The sequence below is a fragment of the Hylobates moloch genome, unplaced genomic scaffold (genome assembly GCF_009828535.3).
Source record: "Hylobates moloch isolate HMO894 unplaced genomic scaffold, HMol_V3 SCAFFOLD_9, whole genome shotgun sequence".
NCBI classification, from domain to species: domain Eukaryota; kingdom Metazoa; phylum Chordata; class Mammalia; order Primates; family Hylobatidae; genus Hylobates; species Hylobates moloch.
The window spans coordinates 60,476,353-60,502,925 of NW_026652284.1; the positions used below are offsets into that span (position 1 = coordinate 60,476,353).

Consider the following 26,573-nt stretch of genomic DNA (forward strand, 5'->3'; position numbering starts at 1 on the left):
CAGCATGCAGCCTCAGGGTGCCCAGGCTTCTTACATGTTCGCTCAGGGTTCTCAAGGCAGCAGTTCCAAGAGAGGCAGGTACAAGCTGTGTGGCTTTTTATGGCCTAGCTTTAGAAACCACATGGTGTCACTTCTGTCTCATTCTACTAGCTAGAAATGTGTCACAAAGGCCAGCCCATATTCAAGAAGAGGGGAATCAGAACACCTTTTAGAGGAAGGAGTATCAACGAATGTGTGAACATGTTTTAAAACTATCACCAAGTTCTTGTGGGATGTCGATGTGGGTAGATTCAGGAGTGACATATGGATTTCTAAGAGAAAGAGCTGGGCAGGATATCAAGGTTTAGGAGACCTGAGGACGTGTGATATTTGAAGCTATTAAGCTGTTTAGACGGCCCAGGAAAAAGAATAGGAGAAACAAGGAGAAATGAGCATGGAATGTGAACATCTCAGGGGGAAAGGAAGGTACTAATTAAGAAATGGAGTGTTGGACTTTCAAGCTCTGTGGGGATGCCAAGTAGGTTGAGAGGGAAGAGTGGATACTGGATTTGGTGATAAGAAGCAGTGGTGGATAATGCTGAGAGATTTGGGCTCCGTGGATTGGGGTAGAGTAGAAGAGAATTGGGGTCAGGTTGAAGAGGAGTGGGGTGGGGTGGAGGAGAATGGGAGGGCTGGTACAATGGATTCCAGGCCTGCAGGAATGGGGGAATGGTAAAGGGAAGGCAACCAGAAAGGGAGACTGCTCTTTGCCAAAATGGAGTTGATTATCTAATAATACCAAGTCTAACCAGTGATTTGAGGTTCCTGCTCCACTTTGGATTGGAGGGAATTCACAAAGTGCACTTTGAAAAACTGGTTACCTCATCAGACTTCACTACTTTTCAAATTTAATGTCTATAGTCATCATCATGAAATTAATAATCCAGTCAAGAGAATGTCATCTGCAGTGACCACAGCCCCAGCCAGAGCCCAACCAAGGGGAAGACAGGGTTCCTGGAACCAGAGGCCCCTCTTGAAGGCTAAAAAAAAAAAAAGGAAATAAGTTTGGGAAAGGATGGTAATGCTGGGAAAAATAAAACTCCTAAACCAAGAGAAATCTGCCATGCCCTCTTTACCATCAGTCAGGATTTTCACTGAATCCCTGACACAATCAGCAGTGTCAATCCACTATAAAGTCACCAGGAGAGGCAGCCTTGGCCGATAGGTTTCCCCCTCAACAACGACCTGAAGAAAAGCACTGACTGACTCTCAGGTCGAGGAACCGCTGTTCTGGAATGAAAATCATTTCTCAAAAAAAACCTGAGCGAGAATAGTTAACAAATCTAGAAGCTGCACAAATCAGTCCCATAGCCAAGACACTCCACGATGAAAACAAGCTTCAGGTTGGCCCTTAGAAATCACTAGTTAAAATTCTAAAATCACAGCGTTACTACAATTTCACCCAAATGTCACCTCTAGACTAAACTGCTTCTCTGGCTATCATACCACCCAGGGAAAGTATAATACTTTCATTCTGCAAATATTTAATATGTTCTTATTCTCTGCAAGGCTCTTACACATTAAAGTGAATTATTGCTTACAGACTTGAGCTTCTTGAAGGTCAAACTCTACAATATCACTATTAAAATACATTTTGCATTAAAAGCATCTTAACTAAAACCAGTGGCATCCACAGGCATAGCAAATCCAGTTATTCTCCCTTGCCTCTAGTTTCTGCCCTCATTTTACAAACACACACAAATGCCAAACTACTCATCCTCTCTACTGAGGAACTAAAAACAACATTCAAATTTAATATCTATAGTCTGTTTGCTTGGGAATATTTGCTTGGAAATAGCCAAGCAAATTCCCATCACTTAATCCACATTTCCCTTTAAAACACCCATGACTTCTCCAAAGAGCAGTCTCCCTTTCCGGTTGCCTTCCCTTTACCACTCCCCCATTCCAGCAGGCCTGGAATCCATTGTACTAGCCCTCCCATTCTCCTCCTCCCCACCCCACTCCTCTTCAACCCCACCCCAATTCTCCTCAACTCCACCCCCCACCCCCATCCATGGAACCCAAATCTTTCAGCATTGTCTACCACTGCCAGAGTGGTGGATAATGGGGGTGGGGGAGATGCAAACATTCAGTCAATAGCAGCTTTCAAGTCCAAGTTCAAAGGTCACCTACTTTGGGAATTCTTTTCTGAAGACCCCAGCCAGGGTTGCTCACTTCCTCCTCAGCCAGGGTTGCTCACTTCCTCCTCAGCCAGGGTTATAAACCTCTCACAACACCCACACTACTACAGCAGCCTAGTTGTATGTTTGTTTCTTCAGAATGGCCTATGAGCCTGAGAGCAGGCTCATAACCTAATCACACCACTGCACTCCAGGCTGGGCAACAGAGCGAAACTCTGTCTCAAAAAAAAAAAAAGAAGTAAATAACTAACTTCAATAGAACAGCATCGAAAATGTGTTTATGAAGTACTTATTGAGCACTGTGTCCAATATCACACTTGTCTCTAAAGAAACAAAATGTTTCGGTTAAACCGGGAACCACTGAGTTAGCATTTTACAGAAATATCTAATATTCCGTTTCAAAAATCAGTATCTATTGAGCACCAGTACTAGTAACAGATTTGTACCTAATTTTCACGCATATGTGAGATATCAGCCTCAGAGAAGTTTGGTGACTTATCCAATGTCTCACAACCAGAAAATGATGAAGCCAAATTTTGAACCTCGATATGACTTCAGGTTCAGTATTCTGAACTAATTTACAATTAATTCTGACGCATAAGATCAGACACACAGGCCAGACTCTGGTATAGATACACTGCTTGGTGCTCCTTTCCATGGTTCCTACCACAGCTGTACTGTGCTTTTGAACAACACCTTTGCAAGGAAAAGGAAGATCGTCTGCAACTTTTATGTAGCTGGGTAAGGACATGTACTCTCTAGCCAGACGTCACAGATCAAAATCCCAGATCTGTCTGCGCCAAGCTGTGTGCCCCTGAAAAAGTTATTACTCTGTCCCTTCATGCCCTGTTTCATTTGTAATGCAGGGATACTATTAGCATCTGCTCACAGGGTATGTTCTGAAATTTTTCAAAAATGAAACACGAAAAGCATTTAGACAGAACCTGACATACAGAAAACAATAAATGTTGTTGCTGGTAACCACAGTAGTTGTATTACTAAAAATGACCCAGTAAAACCCCAGCTGGAAAATTTAAGTAATTGTAATGCAAAGCTGAAGCTCTGTTACTTCAGATTCCAATTTTGTTTCAATTATTTGGAAGGAAAACATTTCTTTAAAAAGTATGAGATGTTCCTAGCCCTCTAAACTGATTAGAAAACGTAGTTTAGGCCAGGCAGTGGCTCATACCTGTTATCCCAGCACTTTGGTAGGCCGAGGAAGGAGGATCACGTGAGCCCAGGGGTTCGAGACCAGTCTGGGCAACATGGTAAGACCTCGCCTTTACAAACAGTAAAAAAATTAGCCAGGCGTGGTAGTGTGTGCCTGTGGTCCCAGCTACTCAGGAGGCTTAGGTCAGAAGATTGCTTGAGCCCACAAGGTCAGGGCTGCAGTGAGCCATGATTGCACCACTGCACTCCAGCCTGGGTGACAGAGCAAGACCTCATCTCAAGAAAAAAAAAATGTAGTTTAAATTTTTCTTGGACTCCAGATTATTCTCTTAGAGACAACAGATTTGGAACGAAGCTTTTGTAGAGCTCTCCACATCCAGCAGAGTACATCTGGGGAAGTCGTGACCATTCAGATTATGTTTCCTCACATATAAAATGAAAATGTACCAGTCCTACCTTCCTGCAGCATTGAAAGACTGAAACAAGATAATATGTAGAAAATTAGTAAGAGTTCTCGAAGGCCGTGTGGTATCATCATCATCATTATCATTCTGGGTTCTCATAAAATAATATTCCATACTTAATATTCCAACTTCCATACGGAATATTACAACTTCCATACTGAAATGGAAGATTAATCATCCATTTGCTAAATGTCTCAGGCAGGCAAAATGTTTGCATTTTTCCCTCTTTACAGAATTTTTGTTCTGGTTTACTAGTAGCAAGCACTTTCCACTACTGTGAACTAGTAGCAAGCCACTGCCTTGCCCTTCTCAAACGTGTTTTTTAAAAACTACTACTAAAATGTGCTAAGACCATCCATGTCTCCTAGGCTCAGAATGCATTAGAAGTAAATAACTGGCTGGGCACGGGCGGTGGCTCATGCCCGTAATTCTAGTACTTTGGGAGGCCAAGGCGGGTGGATAGCCTGAGCTCAGGAGTTCGAGACCAGCCTGGGCAACATGGCAAAACCCCATCTCTACTAAAAATACAAAAAAAAAAAAAAAAATAGCCAGGCGTGGTGGTGCATGCCTGTAGTCCCAGCTACTTGGGAGGCTGAGGCACGAGAATCGCTTGAGCCCAGGAGGCAGAGGTTGCAGTGAGCCTGGATCACACCACTGCACTCCAGCCTGGGCAACAGAGCAAGAATCTGTCTCAAAAAAAAAAAAAAAAAAAGAAAAAAGAAGTAAATAACTAACTTCAATAGAACAGCATTGAAAATGTGTTTATGAAGTATTTATTGAGCACTATGTCCAATATCCTTTCAAGAATAAAAATTTAACCAACACTGTCTCTTCTACCTATGTATACACACACATTCTTACATACATGCCTTAGGAGCAAAGTACCAATTTAGCTTTTATTCACAGACAGATTTTCAGTGATTATATGTAAGACTATAAGCATATTTAGAACATATATTCCTATCTCCCTGCCAAACCATGTTCCTTCTTTAATTCTTAGTCTTTTCTATCCAAACCCATCTGACTCTATTAATGCTAGAAGTCTTTTTGATTGATATATGTGCAATATGAGAAATATTTATGGAGTTCCTACTACATACCTACTTGAACTGCAAGCTGGGAATAAAATGTAAGGCAATCTCCTATTCTAGTGACACTATTTCTAGCCAAGTACAGATTCTAGTGGGTTGGATAAACTATCATCTTTATTTCTTAAACCCTCCTGATTGGACCATCAGCTCCTTTTCCACACCACAATGCCTCCAAATAAACTAAGGATACAATGGGTGATATTTCACCCTGTTAATAAGTTCCCAATCCAAAACTTTATCAAGAACACATTTTATATATATATTTTTTTTTTTTCTTTTTTTTTTTGAGACGGAGTCTCGCTCTGTCACCCAGGCTGGAGTGCAGTGGCGCAATCTTGGCTCACTGCAACCTCTGCCTCCTGGGTTCAAGCGATTCTCTTGCCTCAGCCTCCTGAGTAGCTGGGACTACAGACGTGCACCACCACGCCCAGCTAATTTTATATTTTTTGTAGAGACAGGGTTTCACTATGTTGGCCAGGCTAGCCTCGAACTCCTGACCTCAAGTGATCTCCCCACTTCAGCCTCCCAAAGTGCTGGGATTACAAGTGTGAGCCACCGCGCCCGGCCTTAAATAATTTTTAAAACTGACATTTACATTTGTATAGCTGTAACATAAAACACACTCACCATGCTTATGAGCCAAGGCATGTAAACTAATAGCCTGTCTGAAATCACTATTTTTAGTACCAATTACAAGTGTCTAAACAGAAAAGACACAAAGAAGGAAGTACTGAAAGCCACACAAAGCCATGCAAATTACCCCCAAAATGTCACCTGGAAAATATTTGCTCCTAATACTGTATTTTGCTAATAAAAATAACATTGAAAGATCTAACATAACCAAAATGATAGGCAAAATAGAAAAAGTAAATACTTGCCATGGAGGGAAGGTGGCAGAGAACAATGAGAAGGCAAGACACACTAAGATCCTAAAGTAGATAAGTAACAATCTCTAGAGGGAAATACAAATGGATAATAACATCTATAACCTCTCTAGGAAACAGACAAATTGAAGCCTATAAGCTCTGTAATTTCTTTTTTTTTTTTAAGGAAATGACTAGAGAGACTGAGGCAGAAGGACTCCTTGAGCCCAGGAGTTCAAGGCTACAGTGAGCTAGAATTGCATCACTGCACTCCAGTCTGGACAACAGAGAAAGACTCAAGTCTCTTAAAGAGAAAAAAGAATAAAAAAGACAATAAAAAGGCAATTTACGTAATAAGAGAAAATATTTGCAAACCAAACATCCAATAAAGGGTTAATATCTAGAACATACATATAAAAAAGTCCTACAACTCAACAACTAATCTGATCAAAAACAGGCAAAACAGCCTGGCACAGTGGCTCAACACCTGTAAGTCCAGCACTTGGGAGTCTGAGGCAGGAGGATCACTTGAGCCCAGGAGTTCAAGGTTATGGTAAGCTATGATTGAGCCACTGCACTCCAGCCTGGGTGACAGAGTGAGACTGTGTCTCCAAACACAACACAACAAAACCAAACAAACAAACAAACAAAAAAACGAGAAATAATAAGTGTTGATAAAGATGGAGAGAAACTGGAATCCTTGCGTACTGTTGGTGCAAATGTAAATTGGTAAAGCTATTATGGAAAACAGTATGGAGGTTCTGGAAAAATTAAAACGGAATTACTGTATGATCCAGCAATCCCATCTCTGGGTATATTTCTAAAAGAAGTGAACTCAGGCTCTCAAAGAAATATTTGCACACTCATGTTCATTACAGCATTATTCACAATAGCCAAGATATGGAAGCAACCTTAATTTCCATTGATAGATAAATAATAAAGAAAATGTAGTACATACATACAATGGAATATTATTCAGCCTTAAGAAGGAAATTGGGTCACGTGCTACACATGCATGAGCCCCGATATCATGCTACGTAAAATAAGCATCACAAGAAGACAAATACTGCATGATTCCACTTATATGAGGTATCTAAGTGGTCAAACTCATAAAATCACAGTTCTATGATTGTTACCAGGAGTAGGGGATGGAGGAATGGGGAAGTTGGGAAGCTGTTGTTCAATGAGTACAGAGTTTCCATTTTGAAAAATGAAAAAGTTTCAGAGATCTGTTGCACAACAAGGTACATACACTTAACACTATCGTACTGTACATTTAAAAACGATTAAGATGGTAAATTTTGTTACGTATTTTTTTTACCATGAGAAAAAGAGGGCAATGATAGTTATGTTTTCCAGAATGAGATTCATTAACAGGCTTAAATATATTCACATCCTTTGACCTGTCTATGGAAATTTATCTTAAAACAATTTCTCTTAAAGCAGTATCATAGCTAAAATGGAATGTAACCCTACTCCAGGACAGAAAGAGTTAAATAAACATTTGAATAGTGGAAGAGTGCAATCATCAGAAATTATAGTTTGGGGAAACTTTTTTTAATGATGTGGTAAAATTCTTATTATCAAACAATATCCAAAACAAAAAACAAAACTGTGTAGTGTATACAGTATAACCCTAATGAACATATATTGGGGTATTGAATAAAGAAACAGACCAAATTCTAACTGAGAGAGAGAGAGACAGACAAACAGACAGAAAGGGGAAAGGGGGGAGGAGAGAGAAGGAGAAAAAGATCTGCTAGCATGATTTTTGTTGAATTTTCACCTAGATAAGTTGATTCTAATGTTCATTTGGAAATAGTCTGGCAAGAATATCTAGAAAAAAACTGATAGAAAAAAAAAATAGAGTAATCAGAGCAAACTAGCCCTTCCAGACATTTTTACATTTTATGAAGCTACAATAACTTAAACTAGGTTTAGCTGCTGGCAATGAACATACAGATAAAGAGAAAAGAAAGGAATGTAAGAATTTAGTACATGACAACAGTGGTATTTCAAATCAATAGAGGAAGAAGCCATTAGTCAATGAGGCAGTTGGGTGGCCAATTGGAGGTGGAGGTGTTAAGATTTATACCTCACATCTCATTATCAAAACAAACTCCAGATTGAGGAAAGATTTAAACGTAAAAAATAAAACCATAAAAGCATAAACTCAAAGTGAGGAAGGCATTTCTAAAAATGATTCAAAAGCTAGAATCCATAAATGAAAAGAGCCATTAGTTAGGCTGGGTATGGTGGCCCACTCCTGTAATCCCAGCAGTTTGGGACACCAAGGTAGGCAGATCACTTGAGGCCACGAGTTCGAGACCAGCCTGGCCAACATGGCAAAACCCCATCTCTACTAAAAAATACAAAAATTTGCCAGGCATGCTGGCACACACCTGTAATCCCAGCTACTTGGGAGGCTGAACAAGAAGAACTGCTCAAGCCTGGGAGGCAGAGGTTGCAGTGAGCAGAGATCATGCCACTGCACTCCAGCACTCCAGCCTGGGTGGCAGAGGAAGACACTGTCTCAAAAAAAAAAAAAAAAAAAAAAAAAGAGCTATTAGTATTTCTTCTTGGTTAAAAAAAATCACTATAAAGTCAAAAAAGGTATGACAAACTAGAAAAACAATATTAACAACTCATCTCACAAACAGGGGCTACATTCTATAAAACACAATAGAAAAATTGGCAAAAGATATGGCCAGATATTTCACAGAAAATGCAATGTAGATTGTAAACATATCAAAAGAAGTAAACTACCTTTATATTAAATACATATAGTAAGACATATACTGAGAAACCATTTTTCCCCTATAAGACAAGCAACGATGGAAAAGTGTGGCAACATCCTGGCCACATGGCAAGGGAAGGCAAACGCTCGCACATGCTGGTGGAAGTATAACTGGCACCACTTCTATGGAGCAGAATTTGGCACTATCAGAATTGAACAGTCACATTCTTCTAAGAATTCTTCCTACAGACACACTGGCATTTTTATGGAATGACTTGCATACACATACATTTGCTGCAGCTTTGTTTTAACAGCAAAATATCAGGGTGAAGGAGTTCAGGACACAGCATCCCAAAACATTCCACTTTAGCATGCTGATTATTTTGGGCTAAAGGCACTTGAAAAACAGCAGGTGTAAGAAGGGCACCCAAACCTCCTCTCTTTTTCCTGAAAGCAGAAGATGAAGCTCCCGTATGAAAGATGTCCTCCCTTTACCAGGAAGAAAGAAACATTCTTATCACAGGAAGTCCAAGCCCAAAGAAATCTGCATAAAGAAACCTTGCTAAACTAAACCTTACCTTCCTAGTTACTTTTCCACAACTGCCACTTTTTTTGACTTTTTTTGATCAATCAGGCCAAGCCACTTCCTTGAGTCTTCATTCCTCTTGCGAGGGTAAAAGGTATGTAATACGTAAAAAGCACTAAATCAAATTTGCATGCTTTTCTCCTGTTAATCTATCTCATGTTGGTTTAATTCCTAGGCCTCGCCAGAAACCCTAAAAGGGTAGGGAGAAATTTTTCCTCCCCTACAAGGCAAAATATAAATGTCCATCAACAGGGAACAAGTTAAATATTGTCTATAACAGTATATAAAATGTTACATCTATAAATAAATACATACAAATGGCTATTAAAAATGGAGCCGCTCTAGGCCAGGCGCAGTGGCTCACACCTGTAATCTCAGCACTTTGGAAGGCTGAGGCGGGAGGATCACTTGAGGCCAGGAGTTCGAGACCAGCCTGGACTACATGATGAAACCCATCTCTACAAAAATAGAAAAATTATGGCATGGAGGCACACGCTGTAGTCACAGCTACTCAGGAGGCTGAGGCAGGAGAATCACTTGAACCCAGGAGGTGGAGGTTGCAGTGAGCCAAACTGGTGCCATTGCACTCCAGCCTGGGCAACAGAGAGAGACTCACTGCAACCTCCGCCTCCCAGGTTCAAGTGATTCTCCTGCCTCAGCCTACCTAGTAGCTGGGATTACAGGCATATGCCACCACGCCCGGCTAATTTTGTATTTTTAGTAGAGACAGGGTTTCTCCATGTTGGTCAGGATGGTCTCGAACTCCCGACCTCCGGTGATCCGCCCGCCTCGGCCTCCCAAAGTGCTGAGATTATAGGCATGAGCCACCACGTCCGGCCATTAAAGTGTATTTTTTAAATACTCTTAGGGTTTTTTTTAAAGGGCAAGTTATAAAATGCAATATTCAATAAGAAATTTTGTGATTTGTTGGCCGGGCACGGTGGCTCACGCCTGTAATTCCAGCACTTTGGGAGGCCAATGAGGGCAGATCACCTGAGGTCAGGAGTTCGAGACCAGCCTGACCAATATGGTGAAACCCCATCTCTACTAAAAATACAAAAAAATTAGCTGGGTGTCGTGGCATGCGCCTGTAGTCCCAGTTACTTGGGAGGCTGAGACAGGAGAACTGCTTGAACCTGGGAGGCAGAGGTTGCAGTGAGCCGAGATCACGCCACTGCACTCCAGCCTGGGTGGCAGAGTAAGACACCGTCAAAAAAAATAATAATAAAATTGTGATTTGTTTAAAGCATAGATACATGAACAGGTATAAATTAATATGCTAACTATGATTTCTGATTCTCAGCATAGGATTATGGGTAATTTTCTTTTTTCTCCATCAATATTTCTGATTTTCCTAAAATAGACAACCATTCTTAGGTTCCAAAAGGCATTTTTACATTTTAACTTTTTTAAAACTTCCACTAAATATTAAAATTCCTTAATCCCTTGGAAACATTTTTCTAATAAAAATACATGGCTAAAATTATGGTTTCAGTACAGCTGGTACTCACTAGTTTAAATAAAATTTGGGAATGTCTCAGAAGAGAGATTTCACAACAGTCAATAATTAAAGCAGAAATAATTAACCCCAAAAGGAAAATAATCTTAGCCTACAACAAAAGTCTTAGTAGCACAGAAGTTCCAGGGATTTGGGTGTTCTTTTTGGTTTTGCACTGTGAGTAAGTGTATTTGTTTTTATTACATGCATACATTATTGTTTTGAAATCTTGCTAAAAGATCACAACCCCTCCTACCATTCAGCTTTTCCCCTAGGGACTGGGCAGCCTGCCACATAAAAATAAATGCAGGAAGTGAAGAAGAGCTAACAAAGACATCAGCACCATATGGAAATCAAGAAACTGTTGACCAAATAAATTAACAGCCTGGGTGGGGTGGGTCACACCCAGAGACTTGCGAGTAGACCCTCAAAATTGTTATCCATTATTCTCTACGTTTGCTTTATTTTTAAATAAATGATACCCCACATTTCTGTTATTTATTTCTAAGGCACAATTACAATGTTAAAATGATAGTGACATATTATTGTGTTATTCTTTTTTTGAAGCCTTTCCTCTCTAGTTTTTTGGCCTCAGGAACCATTCCTCTTCCCCTTAAAATTATAAAGTTGTTTTGCTTTGTTTAAATTCAAACTAGTATAATGTAGTGGGCTAGGTGACTGTCACTTCTATATAACAGTCCTAAACTAAAGGTTATGACTAACATGAGAGCACTCAAGTATACATATTTATTCAGCTCCATAAAAGATAGTCAGGAGGGTTTTCTACACAATGTATGCTCTAGTTAGCAGCACTGCTCTATCAAAGTAGGAAATACCACACACAGTAAATGTGCTGCGCTGAGCTTAATGCTTGGAAACTCTTGAGAGGCATTATGCAATTTAACATATTTCAAATCATTTGATGTTCACTGAACTCTCACTGTAAGTAGAGTATTGTATTCAAGCCCTAGGTATGAGAGAAAGTAGAAAAACAACAGAATCTGGGCCTGATACTACAGAGCATTAGAATATTCGTGGTTGAAAACATAAGGAAAACTCAGTGTTTATTTTAAAACTTTACAGCTCTGTTAAGTACAATCAGTAGCAAGAATAGATTTTTTGATAACTGAAGGTTGAAAGAGGCATTTTCAATAGATAAATGCATGTAAGACAAGAGGTAGGTGCCAGGCACGGTGGCTCACACTTGTAATCCCAGCACTTTGGGAGGCCGAGGCAGGCGGATCACGAGGTCAGGAGATCGAGACCATGGTGAAACCTTGTCTCTACTAAAAATACAAAAAATTAGCCGGGCGTGGTGGCGGGCGCCTGTAGTCCCAGCTACTCGGAGAGGCTGAGGCAGGAGAATGGCGTGAACCCGGGAGGCGGAGCTTGCAGTGAGCCGAGATTGCGCCACTGCCCTCCAGCCTGGGCGACAGAGCAAGACTCCGTCTCAAAAAAAAAAAAAAAAAAAAAGAGGTAGGGCATTTAATTTTGCAACTAGAGTTTCATTAGGGATTTTCTGAGGGACAAATTTAAGAAAACTCCATGTACATTAAAGACTATTAAAAGTTCAACAAATCCTAAAATTTTCTGCTTTGGTTTTAAATATGTTGTCAAAATCACAATTCAGGAGACAATCACAGAGTTTGATAAACCTTATTTCAGCCAACACAGTTTGCTAGTGAACACCAGGTTTAAAATCCCAGGTTCTGCCTTTTCCAGTTTAAGGCAGGAGTCTTGCTCCAGATTCATTTAAGACTGAGTCATCCACTCTACTAGTTCAAAGATCTTCCATGTAAACTTACTCTTCAAGCCCAGCACTGCCTTATCAGTAACTTTCTCTGGCTAAGTTCTGCTTCTTGAGAATAGAGAGGGAAAATAGAACAGGAGAAAGTGGGAAACAAGAGACGGATTTGGAGGGACACAGAGGTAACCATGTCTGGGGCCTGCTCTTGGACACTTTCCTCGCTCATCTTCGGCAGTCAACACACATTTCTAAGCACCTACTGTGTGCACTGGTAACAAAGATGAAAAGGCAGGTAGGCAGATGGACGCAAGAGTAAGGAACGGCCAGGTGGGTTTGTTTTTCGTTTGTTTGTTTTTTGAGATAGAGTCTCACTCTGTCGCCCAGGCTGGAGTGCAGTGGTTTGATCTAAGCTCACTGCAACCTCTGCCTCCCGGTTTTAAGTGTTTCTCCTGCCTCAGCCTCCTGAATAGCTGGGACTACAGGCCGGTGCCAACGCGCCCTGCTAATTTTTGTATTTTTAGTAGAGACAGGGTTCCACCTTGTTGGACAGGGGTCGAACTCCTGGCCTCAAGTGATCTGCCTGCCTCAGCTTCCCAAAGTGCTCGGATTACAGGCGTGAGCCACCGCACCCAGCCTTGGCCACGTTGTTCTAACACAGCAAAGCTTCGGAGTAAATGAACTGACCCTCCCAAGGCAGTGCCTCTTCTTTCATTCTGAGCAGAGTCCTCCACCTCAACCAAAGAAAATATGGGAAAATTACAGACAGGAAAAGACTCATCTTACAAGCTAAAGATTTGAAAAAAAAAAAATGTCTTAGAATTAGACACTTAAACTAGTCCTATGAAAACTACACAAAAAGTTGGAATACTGCAGTGCTACCAATGACTGTGATTCTTACCACCCAAGCTAGAACACAAACACTATTAAAACTAGTTACTCCACTCACGTAAGTAAAACACAGCCATTTAATTTACTTTGGCAAGTACCAAACATAGTTATTCTAAAAACATCATTATGTCAAACGACAGTGTAAAACAGATTATTTTACAAATACACATGGGCATGTTTGTCGTCATGTCTCCCCCGTCCTGCGTCGCCCCCATTGAAAGCCAGAGAGACATAATGCTGACTTACATGGTGGCCCCTAAGCCGGCTAACAATATATACAAGACATGTGACAAGCTTTCTAACTCAAATATTTCATGTCTACTATGTGCAAGTCATCATGTTACCCAACTAAGGACAATCAAAGATGAAATATGTTTCTAACCTCAAGAAGCTTAAAATTTAGATAATAATGTGTATGTGTATATATGCGTTATACAGGTAATGCATAATATATATATACATAGGTAATACATATAAAGCATATTGTATGCAATGTTTATAAGCCCTTATGTTAAGTGTGAAATTAATCTGAAGGGGAGCGACAAAAGAGTTGAAAGGCTCCAAAGGGTCTATCTTACAAGTAAACGAAAGTAAAGTACAGGCCTGGCCCAGTGGCTCACACCTGTAATCCCAGCACTTTGGGAGGCCGCGGCGGGTGGATCGCCTGAGGTCAGGACTTCGAGCCAGCCTGGTCAACATGGAGAAACCTCCGTCTCTACTAAAAATACAGAATGAGCCGGGCTGTGGTGGCGCACGCCTGTAATCTCAGCTACTTGGGAGGCTGAGGCAGGAGAATCACTTGAACCCGGGAGGCGGAGGTTGCAGTGAGCTGAGATCCCACCACTGCACTCCCGCCTGGGCTACAGACGGAGACTCAAAAAAAAAAAACAAAAAAACCGGAGTCTCAAAAAAATAAAGTACAAGACAGTACATTTGGAATATGGTTTGATTTACATAAAAATGCACACGTGACAGCACATACTGGAGGAAAATAAGCAATACATGAAAACTTACGTTAGGGCTCAAAACAGGAGTGATTCCTATCCTCACTTCCCAAGATTACCTACCTTGTTTTCTTTTTTCAGCATTTATGTATCTTTTTAAAAGCGTGCCACACACATCTGCCTACAGTCACTGGCTTATGATCAGCACAGATCTCTAGGATGAAACAATATTTAAATCTGAAAACCATGCCCTACTATTGCTCTATTTGGGGGCAGTTTCACTTGAGCTGTTTTCAGAAACAAGTGCACCCAACGCTATGGTAAATTAGACTGAAGGTTTTGTGTTGTGGGATTTCAGCCTTCCTACGAAAAGCTCTCTTCCCTCAAACCCACAGACACCACTCCACAATTTGGGGGTTCCTAGTATGATAAATATCTGCCTCCCAAACCCCCTATCGGCTCATATGCCACCAAAAATCCTAACCACCTGAACTTAGAAGAAGGCAGAAAGTCTTAATTTATGAGGGAGAGGGGGGTTTCCCACCTGGAGGGACGAGAACGACCCACTGTCCTCTGTCCTGGTTCCAGTCACTTACAGGAGCTGGCTGCGCCGTGCTCCCTTCACGCGGCTTTCCACCCAAAGCGCATCGCGGCCGCCAGCCCCTGACGCTAGCCCCTTCGCCACCTCCCAGAACCTTCTCTCCCTCTCCCCCACACACGCACACTCAGACAGCACATGCACACTCCACTCACTCACACATGCAGTCCCATCTGCCCCCGCCAGAGCCGTTCCTTCCAGGGCCCCAGGATGCCAGATCCGGATCCGGGAGATGCAACTTGCGGCGCCGGCCCAGGAGGCTCGGCACCTGCTCCGGCGCCGGGCCGCGCGCAGCCCTGCCTCGAGCCCAAGCCCAAGCCCAAGCCCATGCCCGAGCCAAAGCCCGAGCCTAAGCGCGCTGGGTCCGCGCCCTCACCTTGCTCGCCGCGGTCCATGTCTCCAGCCCGCCGCCTCGCGTCCTCTGCACCACCCCCGCCTGCAGCCCGTCCTGGCTCGGATCGCCCGCCGCGCCGCGCTGAGCTCCTCCTCGCCTCCGCCGGCGACTCCCGCGAAGTCCCCACCCCCAGAGGCGTCGGGCGCGGCGGCGCCGCCCGCCCTCGGCCGGGAGCGCTTTCCCGGGGCGTCACCCAACCACCTGACCCCGCCGACCTGTGCGCTCCGCCACGTCGGCGCGGGCGGCGCAGCGCTAGGAGGGCCGGGCGCGCTCGGACTCCCGCACCGGCTGGAAGTCGGCCGAGAGGAGGGAAGAGGACGGCGAGGAGATGGACTCGGCCATGGAGGCTGCGTGGAGCCTGCTTGGGAACCGGGATGGCGTTTGCCTTCCACCATCAAGTTGTTTATAAAATCAAAAGTTTCCTCCAGGGCCTTGGAGATGCCCTTTCTCTGCATCTGCGAACACCTACTTTCCTATACTTACAGTAGAAAACACAGGAACGTTATTTAGAAATGACAGTGGCTCTTTTTTCTCTGTATTTTATTACCTAAATAATGCCCTATGATGTCTTCTCTAACTAGGTCATAAACCAGCATAGGTGAAAATTACAAAGAATCTCTTGAAAAATTATATAGTATTTTCCATAGAATGCGGATTTTTTAGGTGACAAGCTAGGAAGATTTTCATATAATAAAAACCTGTTTTGAGTGCAGGACTGAGGACAACACTCAAATGAATTAAATCAAATGAAATTAATTAAATTAACCGAAGGTCAGAATTATCAGCAGAGATCTTTGGAAAATGCGTGTTGAGGCGTCATGTCCGTTGATCAAAGGACAGTTTGAGGTTCCTGTAACAATCCAGTTCATTAGTAGCGTTAACAATCTGTTTTCACAGGGTTTTGCAGTTACTCGTCTTCCATGAAGTCACTTTGATTGTATGGATCGTGGTCTTCAGGTGGTGTCTCAATTTCATAAGCCATCTGAGGCTACAAAGGAAGTGGGACTTCTTTTCTGTGTTGCTTGACGTTTAGCCCGAAGCATTGTGTAGCACTCCACAGACAACAAAGAAGCACTTATTCAGATGTTTTAAAATTACTTGTAGTTACCTGAAGTGACTCCATGCTATTAATATCTCTATACTGTCGCTCTGTGTGTAAAGTGTAGCTCTCTCCAGCCTGCATCTTCCAGTGTCTTCTGGTGACGTTTACTGTGTCATTCAACCAGATGTGATATCTTCTCTTTGAGTCCTTCTACTCTCACTGCACTAGGCTCCTCTCCTGTGGCACTCACCCCAGCACTGGTGCCAGGATGCTACCAGTGTATGTTTCACAGTCCTATTAGATTACAAGCTCCAGGTGGTAAAGTCCTTAAAATGGCCTATTAAAAAAATCAAAAAACAGGACTGGCACGGTGGCTCATGCCTGTAATCCCAGCACTCTGGGAGGCCAAGGTGGGTGGATCACTTGAGGTCAGGAGTTTTGAGACCAGCCTGGCCAACATGGTGAAACCTTGTGTCTACTAAAAATACAAAAATCGTCGGGCGCGGTGGCTCACGCCTGTAATCCCAGCACTTTGGGAGGCCGAGGTAGGCGGATCACGAGGTCAGGAGATCAAGACCATTCTGGCTAACATGGTGAAATCCCGTCTCTACTAAAAATACAAAAAATTAGCCTGGTGTGGTGGCGGGCGCCTGTAGTCCCAGCTACTCGGGAGGCTGAGGCAGGAGAATGGTGTGAACCCGGGAGGCGGAGGTTGCAGTGAACCAAGATCATGCCACTGTACTCCAGCCTGGGTAACACAGCGAGACTCCATCTCAAAAAAAAAAAAAAAAAAAAGTTCCAGGTGGGCAAAGACTATTTTGGTCTTTTCTGCATCCTTTAATTCTACCATGCAATTAATAAATATTGTAATTTTAAACCAGCCATGGTGGTGTTTGCCTGTAAACCCAGCTACTCAGGAGACTAAAGCAGGAGGATTGCTTGAGCCCAAAAAGGTGCAATATGATTTTTTAAAAAAAATTTTAATGTAACATAAAGGTAAATTTTGGCATCAGCAGAAAATTCTGTATGTGGTAAAGAATTTTTGACTAGCTGAGGCTGAGATCTACTGTATAGAGATAAACATCTGGAGAGACAATCTCTTAATGTACTAATTTGTGTACAAATAAATAGCACTTGAACATGAGTGTCCATTACAAATATTTATTCTGTTTGTATCTGTTTAACTTACTATATAGTGATGAACTTGTTATGTATGCTGAAAGGAAAAAAAGTGTTGTCTTTTGAAGAGCTTACAGAGTAGTTCACATGCAGCAGAGATAGCTAATAGCCTACCTGATAAACAGCTTTCCTGTTTTCCTTCCTAAGATAACCTAAATATTGTTTGGAGTGGCAATGTGCCCAGCTGAAACACTGGGCACGTTGAACTGCCTTGCAGCTGGAGGTGGGTCTCTCTCATTAATATCCAATGAGATGTGAGCAAACTGTACTAGTTGGAATCTCCAAGAAAGCATTTAAAAAGAAGACAGACTTGGCAGCATTACTTGGCCCTTCACCCTTCCCATTCCTGCTTAGAGGGGCAATAGCCATTTTGCAAACACAAGGAAGAAATTTGCAAGCCAAGGATGGCAGAAAGAACCCAAGAATCCATGGCATCAGAGACCTGATTCTTACAGGAAAAAAATAAATGCCTGACTTTGTAAGGCCACTATAGTTGGCTTTCTGTTAGATGGAGCCAAATGCAATCCCAACTGATAGAATGTGCCATGTAGAAAATGCACTCTGGCATGCACCCACATAGGTGGATACATGCAATCCTGAGCCTTAGAGATAGATTAACTTAATTTTCTCTTTGAGGTTAAATGAGCACTGTTCATACTATAAATATCCTAGTACATGATATTTCCACAAAAGCCTGCTTTTCTCTTACATCTTCCTACTACATGATATTTCTACAAAAGCCTGCTTTTCTCTTGTGTCTTCCTGCTACTTCATTTGTTTTCTTCTGACAGAATCTGTGCTTACAATTTATGCTGTGTTACTTCTGAAATGAACAGGTCTTATGTTTTAGCACTCTAAGGAATCTCTGGAGAATGGCTAGCACTTAAACAGCACCTGGGTGCGTTGAGCTGAACCACATTTAAAAGGCTCAGAACAGGAAAGAAACACTAGATTTACTTTGTGGTGTTATTATTGTTGATGGGAACATGGATTTTTTTTTTTTTAAGTTTCTTTTTTCAAAATACTCATTTGTTGGTGAAATTTTTACAAGAAATTTTAAACTTCCCCCAAAACAAATGCATTTAAGCAAATGAAGGTATTGAAAAGGATAGATAGAAACCGAGTTATGAAAGTGGAAAAACTCTATACTCTGCCCTTGTATGTATCTTCCTTGACCGATAGCCAGCAGAAATCACACAGAATGTGTGGCAAGTGGGATGCTTTCTGTAGTCTTACCCCTCACATTTGTGGGGCCTGGGGCAAGGACACAAATGGAGGCCCTGGCTTTCTCTTCTGGCTCTGTCCTTTCACTTTGACTCTGTCCTGCACCGGGCTGGGCCACTCCCTTGTGCGTGGATGCCTTAGGACATATCCCATCTCTATCCACCCTTTCCCATCAGCCGAGCCTCGGCCATACCTCCATTCTAGGGTTGCACTCAAAAGGACTGTCCTGGGAGAAAAGCCAAAGGCCTTGACAACAGATGTTGGCCAGTTTAGGCAAGAGATTCTGTAGTTATAGGTATCAGCTGCACAGTTGATAAAGAGGGGGTAGATATTTGATGCTAGGGACTGCTCATCAAGGAGAACAAAAGTGGGACGTCTCTGGGGCCCAGGGCACCCAGTGGAGAGGCTTCAGGTAGCCTGGGTCTAGGGTTGCTGCCAGATAAGATAAAAGGACACCCAGTTCAATTTGAATTTCAGATAAATGGCAAGTAATTTTTTAGTGTAAGTATATCCCTGGCCAGGAGTGGTGGCTCACCCCTGTAATCCCAGCGCTTTAGGAGGCCAAGGCAGGTGGATCACTTGAGGTCAGGAGTTTGAGACCAGCCTGGCCAGCGTGATCAACCCCTGTCTCTACTAAAAATACAAAAAATTAATTGGGTGTGGTGGCACATGCCTATAATCCCAGCTACTCAGGAGGCTGAGGCAGGTGAATCACTTGAACTCGGGAGGTGGAGTTTGCAGTGAGCCAAGATTGCACCACCGCACTCCAGCCTGAGTGACAGATCAAGACTTCGTCTCAAAAAAAAAACCAAAAAAGTATACCCTACGATATTTGCAATATACTTATACTAAAATAAAATTTCTTATTTATCTTAAATTCTTAGCAAGGTGTCTTATATTTCTATTTGCTAAATCTGACTACCCTACCTATGTCAAAGGGTAGTTCTAGCTCTCTGATTGTTCAAAAAAATGAAGGCATATGATACCACAATTTTGAAAATTATGTCATCATCCATGAGAAAGATAGACTCTTCCTGCTTGAATCATGGTAGTAAACAAAGGGATGAAGGTTAAGAGGCCCAAGAAATCAAGAACAAGTTTTGGAGAAAAATTGATTTAATGTCAGGTAGTGAATTTTTTTTGCTTAAGATAATTGAATAGCCATCTTACTGTATTCTCTTAGCCATGTAAGAGACTGACTGTGAATATGAAATAAACAACTTTTAAAAACGTGTAGAAACAGGTATTGGCAGGAAAGAGTACTTAACACTAATGGAGGTTGGACACGTAAATACCTAAACATTAACAGGAAATGATCTCACACTATTGATTGTGGCTACATTAAGAAAAGCCATAGACACTTAATCTTTCTTGTATGTTTTTAAGCCACTCTGGATTCTGTGTGTTTATCAAATTACATATGGGAACTGGGTAGGGAAGGGAGTGCTGGGAGAGCCATTGTCCCTTTTCTCCTGGAGTCTCCACCATCACCGTTCTAATCTTTTCATCTCTCTCTAAGATTACTCCAGGGTATAAAATGCATTAGAGATATGTATATTTAACAATTAAATGATTAACAATATCTCTAAATTTTTACACTGGTGTTCAACTCAGTGTCTTACAAACCATTTCACCCCTGCAAAGATAGCTAGTTTTCCAGAATGCCAATGGTCCTCTGGCAGAAATGGTGTAGGCCAGAATGGCAAGTGCCCAGGGTCTTTGATGAAGAGCCAAATTCTGTGCCACTGTCACCAAAACATAACTCTGCAAGGCCAGAAACTGAAAACTCTGGAGTGGATTTATCTAAACCATCACTTAAAGCTATCTGGCCAGGCGCAGTGTCTCATATCTATAATCCCAGCAGTTTGGGAGGCCAAGGAGAGAGGATCATTGGGGGTCAGGAGTTCAAGACTAGGCTGGCCAACATGGCGACTAAAATACAAAAATTAGCCAGGAGTGGTGGTGGCACATGCCTGTAATCCTAGCTACTTGGAAGGCTGAGGCACAAGAACAGCTTGAACTCGGGAGGCTGAGGTTGCAGTGAGCAGAAATGGCACCACTGCACTCCAGCCTGGGCGATGGAGTGAGACTCGGTCTCAAAAACAAAAACAAAACAAAAACATCACTATGGAGCTGAGTGTGGTGACTCAGACCTGTTATCCCAGCACTTTGGGAGGCTGAGGTGGGAGGATTGCTTGAGTCCAGGAGTTTGAGACCAGCCTGAGCAACTTAGTAAGACCTCCTCGTCTCTACCAAAAAGTCAAAAATTAGCCAAACATGGTGCTATGTGCCTGTAGTCCCAGCTACTCAGGAGGCTGAGGCAGAAGAATTGCTTGAGCCTGAGAGGTTGAAGCTACGGTGAGTCAAGATTGCACCACTGCACTCAGTGTGGGCAACAGAGCAATACTCTGCCTCAAAGGAAAAAAAAAAAAAAAAGAAAAGAAAAAAGAAAGAAAAGAAAACATCACTATCTTGGGCCTCTCACTTAAGCTTCTTTGGTTCACTATCCTCATCTCTAAACTATGGAGTCATACTTTAGGATAAAGATGGCATATCAGACACATTTTTATTGACTGATTGATTGATTGAGACATGGTCTCAGCTGTTGCCCAGGCTGAATACAGTGGCAAGATCATAGCTCACTGCAGCCCCAACCTCCTGGGCTCATGCCGTCCTCCCATTTCAGCCTCCTGAGTAGCTGGGACTACAGACATGAACCACAGCATCCAGCCTTATTTATTTTTAAAATGTTTTTCATTGAGATTTAACTCATGTACCATAAAGCTCACCCTTCTGAAGTAAAAAATTAAGAGGTTCTTGTAAATTCTCAACATAGATTCATTCCTACTTCCTCCCTATGCTGCTAAAATTACAGTAAAGAGATAAATTCACAAGGACAAAGAGAATGTGAGTGTCTACGTAATGATAATTGATCTTGTGAATCTGAGAAGGCCAAATGCTAACTGGCGGTGGGGAAAGCCAAGAAGAACCTAATTTCCGTTGCAGCACTTCCAAAAACCTCAGGACTTGGCATCGGGTATCTGTGGATGTAGAAAGAAAGTGAGGCTCAAAACAAGAGGATTGGTTGAAAGTTTACTTAAGAAGAAGTTGGGTAACATCCCCTTCCCTATTCTGCAAAGAATACTAAAGTGGCTTCTCTGGAAAAGGAAATTTGACAATCTCTTTACTAGAAGACTAAGTACATTTGAGGCTGAGGATTTCCTAATACAGGCAGAAAAATTCATTAGCAGTTCACATCATGAATGCTGTTTCTCCAGCCTTGCTCTGCTTGGTTCTCAGGATGCAAACAGCCAGGCATATACTGTGAAAGCAGGAGACCGAAAGATCCATCTCTCAGGAATTTGACCAACCTAAGAGTAAAAAACTAAACATGTTGACATCGGGTAAACCAGATCACCTTACCCTCAAACCTATGGTCACAAATCTTGCCCAGGTACCTCAAGAGACCAGTCAGCTGCTTCATGCTCAGGGCAGGCAGCCATGATCCAGAGAAAAACCCTGATATGGTTTGGCTCTGACCCCACCCAAATCTCACCTTGAATTGTAATAATCCCTATGTGTCAAAGGCGGAGCCAGGTGGAGATAATTGAATCATGGGGGCAGTTTCCCCCATATTGTTCTCGTGGAAGTGAAAAGTCTCACGAAATGTGATGGTTTTATAAATGGGAGTTACCCTGCACATGTTCTCTCTCTTGCCTGCTGCCATGCAAGACATGACATTGCTCCCCTATTGCCTTCCACCATGATTGTGAGGCCTGCCTAGCCATGTGGAACTGTGTGTCAATTAAACCTCTTTTCTTTATAAATTACCCACTCTCCAGTATATTTTTATTAGCAGCATGAGACCCAACTAATACAAGTCCCTTGATGGAAGATAAAGACCAAAATAAACACCATAAAAAGGCAACTTACAGGAAACAAACTATACAAGGAGAAGGAAACAAACAGATCTTTAAAGCTATTGTTATTATATTCAGAGAGATAAGTGAAAATATCCTAAACATGAGACAAAAGTAGTTTGCTCTATAAAAAATGGAGTACTCAGAGAAAAACCAGTTCTTAGAAATTAAATATATTATAGCAGACATTAAAACTCCTGTGGTAGGTATTATTTGGGATAAAGATCTCCAAGGATGTCTGTGTCCTAATCCCCAGAACCTTTGGCAAAAATGACTTTACAGACGTGATAAAGGTTAGAGATCTTGAGAGAGGGAGATTATCCTGGATTATCAGATGGACCCACTCTAATAACATGTGCTCTTTTGTTTTTGTTTCTTGAGACAGGGTCCCACTCTGTCACCAAGGCTGGAATGTAGTGACATGATCTTGGCTAACTGCAGCCTCGACTTCCAGGGCTCAAAAAGATCCTCCCACCTCAGCCTCCCAGGTAGCTGGGACTACAGATGGGCACCACCACACCCAGCTAATTTTCATATGTTTTTGTAGAGACGGGGTTTTGTCACGTTGCCCAGACTGATCTTAAACTCCTGAGCTTAAGTGATCTGCTCACTTTGGCCTCCCAAAGTGCTGGGATTACAGGTGTGTGCCCCTGCACCCCACCTACATGTGCTCTTAAGAGCTGAGAATCTGGTGACTGAGAGATGCCACAACAGAAAAAGAGGCAGGAGAGATTCGAAAGCATGAGAGGACTTGACCCACTCTTGCTGGCTTTTAAGATGGAGAAAAGGGGACCATGGGCCAAGGAGTACGGGTGACCTCTATAAGCTGAATGAGCCCTTAGTTGACCACCATCAAGAAAACAGGACCTTAGCATACAATCATGTGACACTGAATTGCAACAACCTGAATATGCAAGAAACAAATTTTTCTCAAGAGCCTCTAGAAAGAACATACCTTGTTAGTCCTAGATACCTTGACATTAGTCCTGTGAGGCTCATGTTAGACTCCTGATCCTCAGAACCATAAGTTAATACCTCTGTGCTATTTTAAGCCACTCCACGGTTGGTTTGGAGTATAAAGTAAATTTTCTAGAGAGAAGACCAAAAAACAAAGGTATGAAAAATAAAGGGGAACATATAAGAAAATCAGAAGACTGATCCCAGAGGTCTAACATCCAAAAAAGAGGCCAAGAGAAAGACATGGAAGAAACAGAAAAAAAGAAGTAATCAGTGAAATAATTCAGGGAATTTCCCCAAACTGAAGGATTTCCAGATTGAAAGGGCTCACTGAGAACACAGCACAAATTTATAAAGTTCAGAACACCGGAGATAAAGACCCCACAAGTTCTAGAGATGGAAAAAAAAATGGTCACATTCAAAGTAAAAGGAATAACAATGGTTTTGGGGTCATGGACAACAAAACTAGAAGACAATGGAGGATTAGGCTTAATTTACTGAAGAAACGTGATTTCTACCTTATTTTCTTCTTAGATTGAAAAGACAGAATGGGAGCAGGTAAGAAAGTTAGGGACGAGTAATACTGAGGGGTGAATAGAAAGGATGAATCTTCATCATTCATAGTGGAAAACTGGTGGATAATGCCGAAAACTGGAATTATCAATATACGCAAGTTATTTTTTTTTTTTTTTTAAACTAGGCCAGGTGTGGTGGCTCATGCCTGTAATTCCAGAACTTTGGCAGGCCAAGGAGGGCAGATCACTTGAGGTCAGGGATTCAAGACCAGCCTGAACAACATAATGAAATCTAATCTCTATTAAAAATACAAAAATTAGCTAGGCGTGGTGGTGGGTGCCTGTAATCCCAGCTACTCTGGAGGCTGAGGCAGGAGAATGGCTTGAACCAGGGAGGCAGAGGTTGCAGTGAGCCGAGATCGAGCCACCGCACTCCAGCCTGGGCGATAGAACCTAGACTCTGTCAAAAACAAACAAACAAAAAACCTAAATGATTTTTGTTTGAAAGTGGTTGCCTTCAAGGAGGAAAATGCAAAGGGTAAGAGGGTGGACTGCTGGGTTTTTCTGTTTTGTTTTTGTTTTTTGCTTTTTTGCAAAAATCCTTGTTTGCCTCTTTAAAATATGTACATGTACAACTATAAAAAACTAAAAACTGGAAAGTAAAAATAAAAAGGCAATGATAAATTAGTGAGACAATAAGTTTAAAAAAACAAATTAGGTTGCATGAATATAGTAGGTAGCACAAACTTTTTTTTAGGAAGAAGCTATTTGCTATTTCCCTGAGTCCTTGAAGTAGCCATGAAATCTCTGTTTGTTCTGTGAAGAGAGCTCTCAAGCCCCACACATTTCCAGTGAAATATAAGGACCCCTACTGACACTATTTCCAATTTTCCTTTCAGCTCTGAAAATCTATGGTGCGTAGGAAGATGGACAAAACATTTTTTGTGATGAGAAAGCAAAGCAGATTGTGATCACATTTTTGGAAAAAATAGATTTGCATATTCGATCTTATGCACAGAAAGATATCTGGCAAGACATTGACAAATGTTAATAATAGTTACTTCTTGATGGTAGGCTCAGATTATTTTTATTATCCTCTTTAGTTTGTTCTTGATATATTTTTTAACACTGAACTTATCATATTAACAGTAATCTACATTGTTTAATAGGTACGGGCTGGGCATGGTGGCTCATGCCCATAATCCCAACACTTTGGGAGGCCAAGGCTAGTAGATTGCTTGAACCCAGGAGTCCGAGACCAGTCTGGGCAACATGGTGAAACCTTATGTCTACAAAAAATACAAAAAGTAGCTGGGTGTGGTGGCGCATGCCTGCAGTCCCAGGTACTTGTGGGGTTGAGGCGAGAGGACTGCTTGAGCCCGGAGAGGTCAAGGCTACAGTGAACCGTGATTGCCCCACTGCACTCCAGCCTGGGCAACAGAGTAAGACCCTGTCTCAAAAAAAAAAAAAAAAGAAAGAAAGAAAGAAAGAAAAAGAAATAGATACAGAGTTTCAGTTGGGATGATGAAAAAGTTCTGGAGTTCTGTGAATGTACTAAATGCCACTGGGCTATACACTTTAAATGGTTAAAGTAGTAAATTTTATCTTGTGTATATGTTACCAACACAACAAAAAAGAGTTATCCAATACTTGACCTTTATTTGCTTCCAATTAATTATTATAAATAACAGTTAACTGTTTGAGAGGGTCAGAAAAATGTCAAACAAGTTTAAAGAAGACGTGACCAGCCTGGGCAACATAGACCCCGTCTCTATATTTTAAAAATAATTTATACAATTTTTTTTAAGTTTGAAGAAGACACTGAATACTGTAAAATTGCCTAACAATTGATATTTTCTGAAGACAGCTCTCATGGTGGGATGTAACTCCTAAGTTTCTCTCAAAAGTTTTTGTTGTTGTTGTTCCATAATGAAAACGAATTTAAGAGGTTTGGGCCAGGCACAGTGGTGCACACCTGTGATGCCAGCTGCTCAGGAGGCTGAGGAGGGCAGATCACTTGAGCCCAGAAGATTGAGGCTGCAGTGACCTCTGATTGTACCACTGCACTCCAGTCTGGGTGACAGATGGAGACCTTGTCTTAAAAAATAAAAATAAAAACGAGAGGAAGTGTCATTCTGAGTAGGGGCATGAGAAAGGTAGAGTAATATGGTTCCCCCAGGCAAAATGTTTTGTTTTGTTTTGTTTTTAATTTTGAGAGGGAGTCAAAATTTAAAAAAAGATCGCGCCAGGCTGGAGTGCAGTAACCTCAAGTGATCCGTCTGCCTCAGCCTCCCAAAGTGCTCAGCCTCCCAAAGTGCTAGGATTATAGGCATGAGCCACCACGCCTGGCCAAAATGTCTTGTCCATTGTTGCAGTCAGGGTCCCTGTCACATAGCTTGTGAGACGGAGATTTGAGTGCTGAGGGTGGATTGGTGAGCACCCTGGGATCCGACCTGTTGGGAAGAAAAGCCAGAAGGATTCAATGGGGGAAGAATGGACTGTGTGTGATGCAGTCACAACAGAGGCCTCATCCCATTCCTCCAGAAGCTCTGGAGCCACAATATCTCTTCAGAGTT

General features: G+C 42.0%; 1 protein-coding gene across 4 annotated transcripts in view; it reads right to left on the reverse strand.

Moving 5' to 3' along the window:
* The window catches only part of TPD52 (tumor protein D52), a 140,376-nt gene extending 125,027 nt beyond the window's left edge, over positions 1 to 15,349 (reverse strand). For all 4 annotated transcript variants that reach the window (XM_058444609.1, XM_032759902.2, XM_032759900.2 and 1 more), the window contains exon 1: positions 15,143 to 15,349. In XM_058444609.1, the coding sequence (XP_058300592.1) occupies positions 15,143 to 15,161 (19 nt within the window). In that variant the 5' untranslated portion in view covers positions 15,162 to 15,349. The remainder of the gene's footprint in view (positions 1 to 15,142) is intronic.
* Positions 15,350 to 26,573: the final 11,224 nt, after the last annotated feature.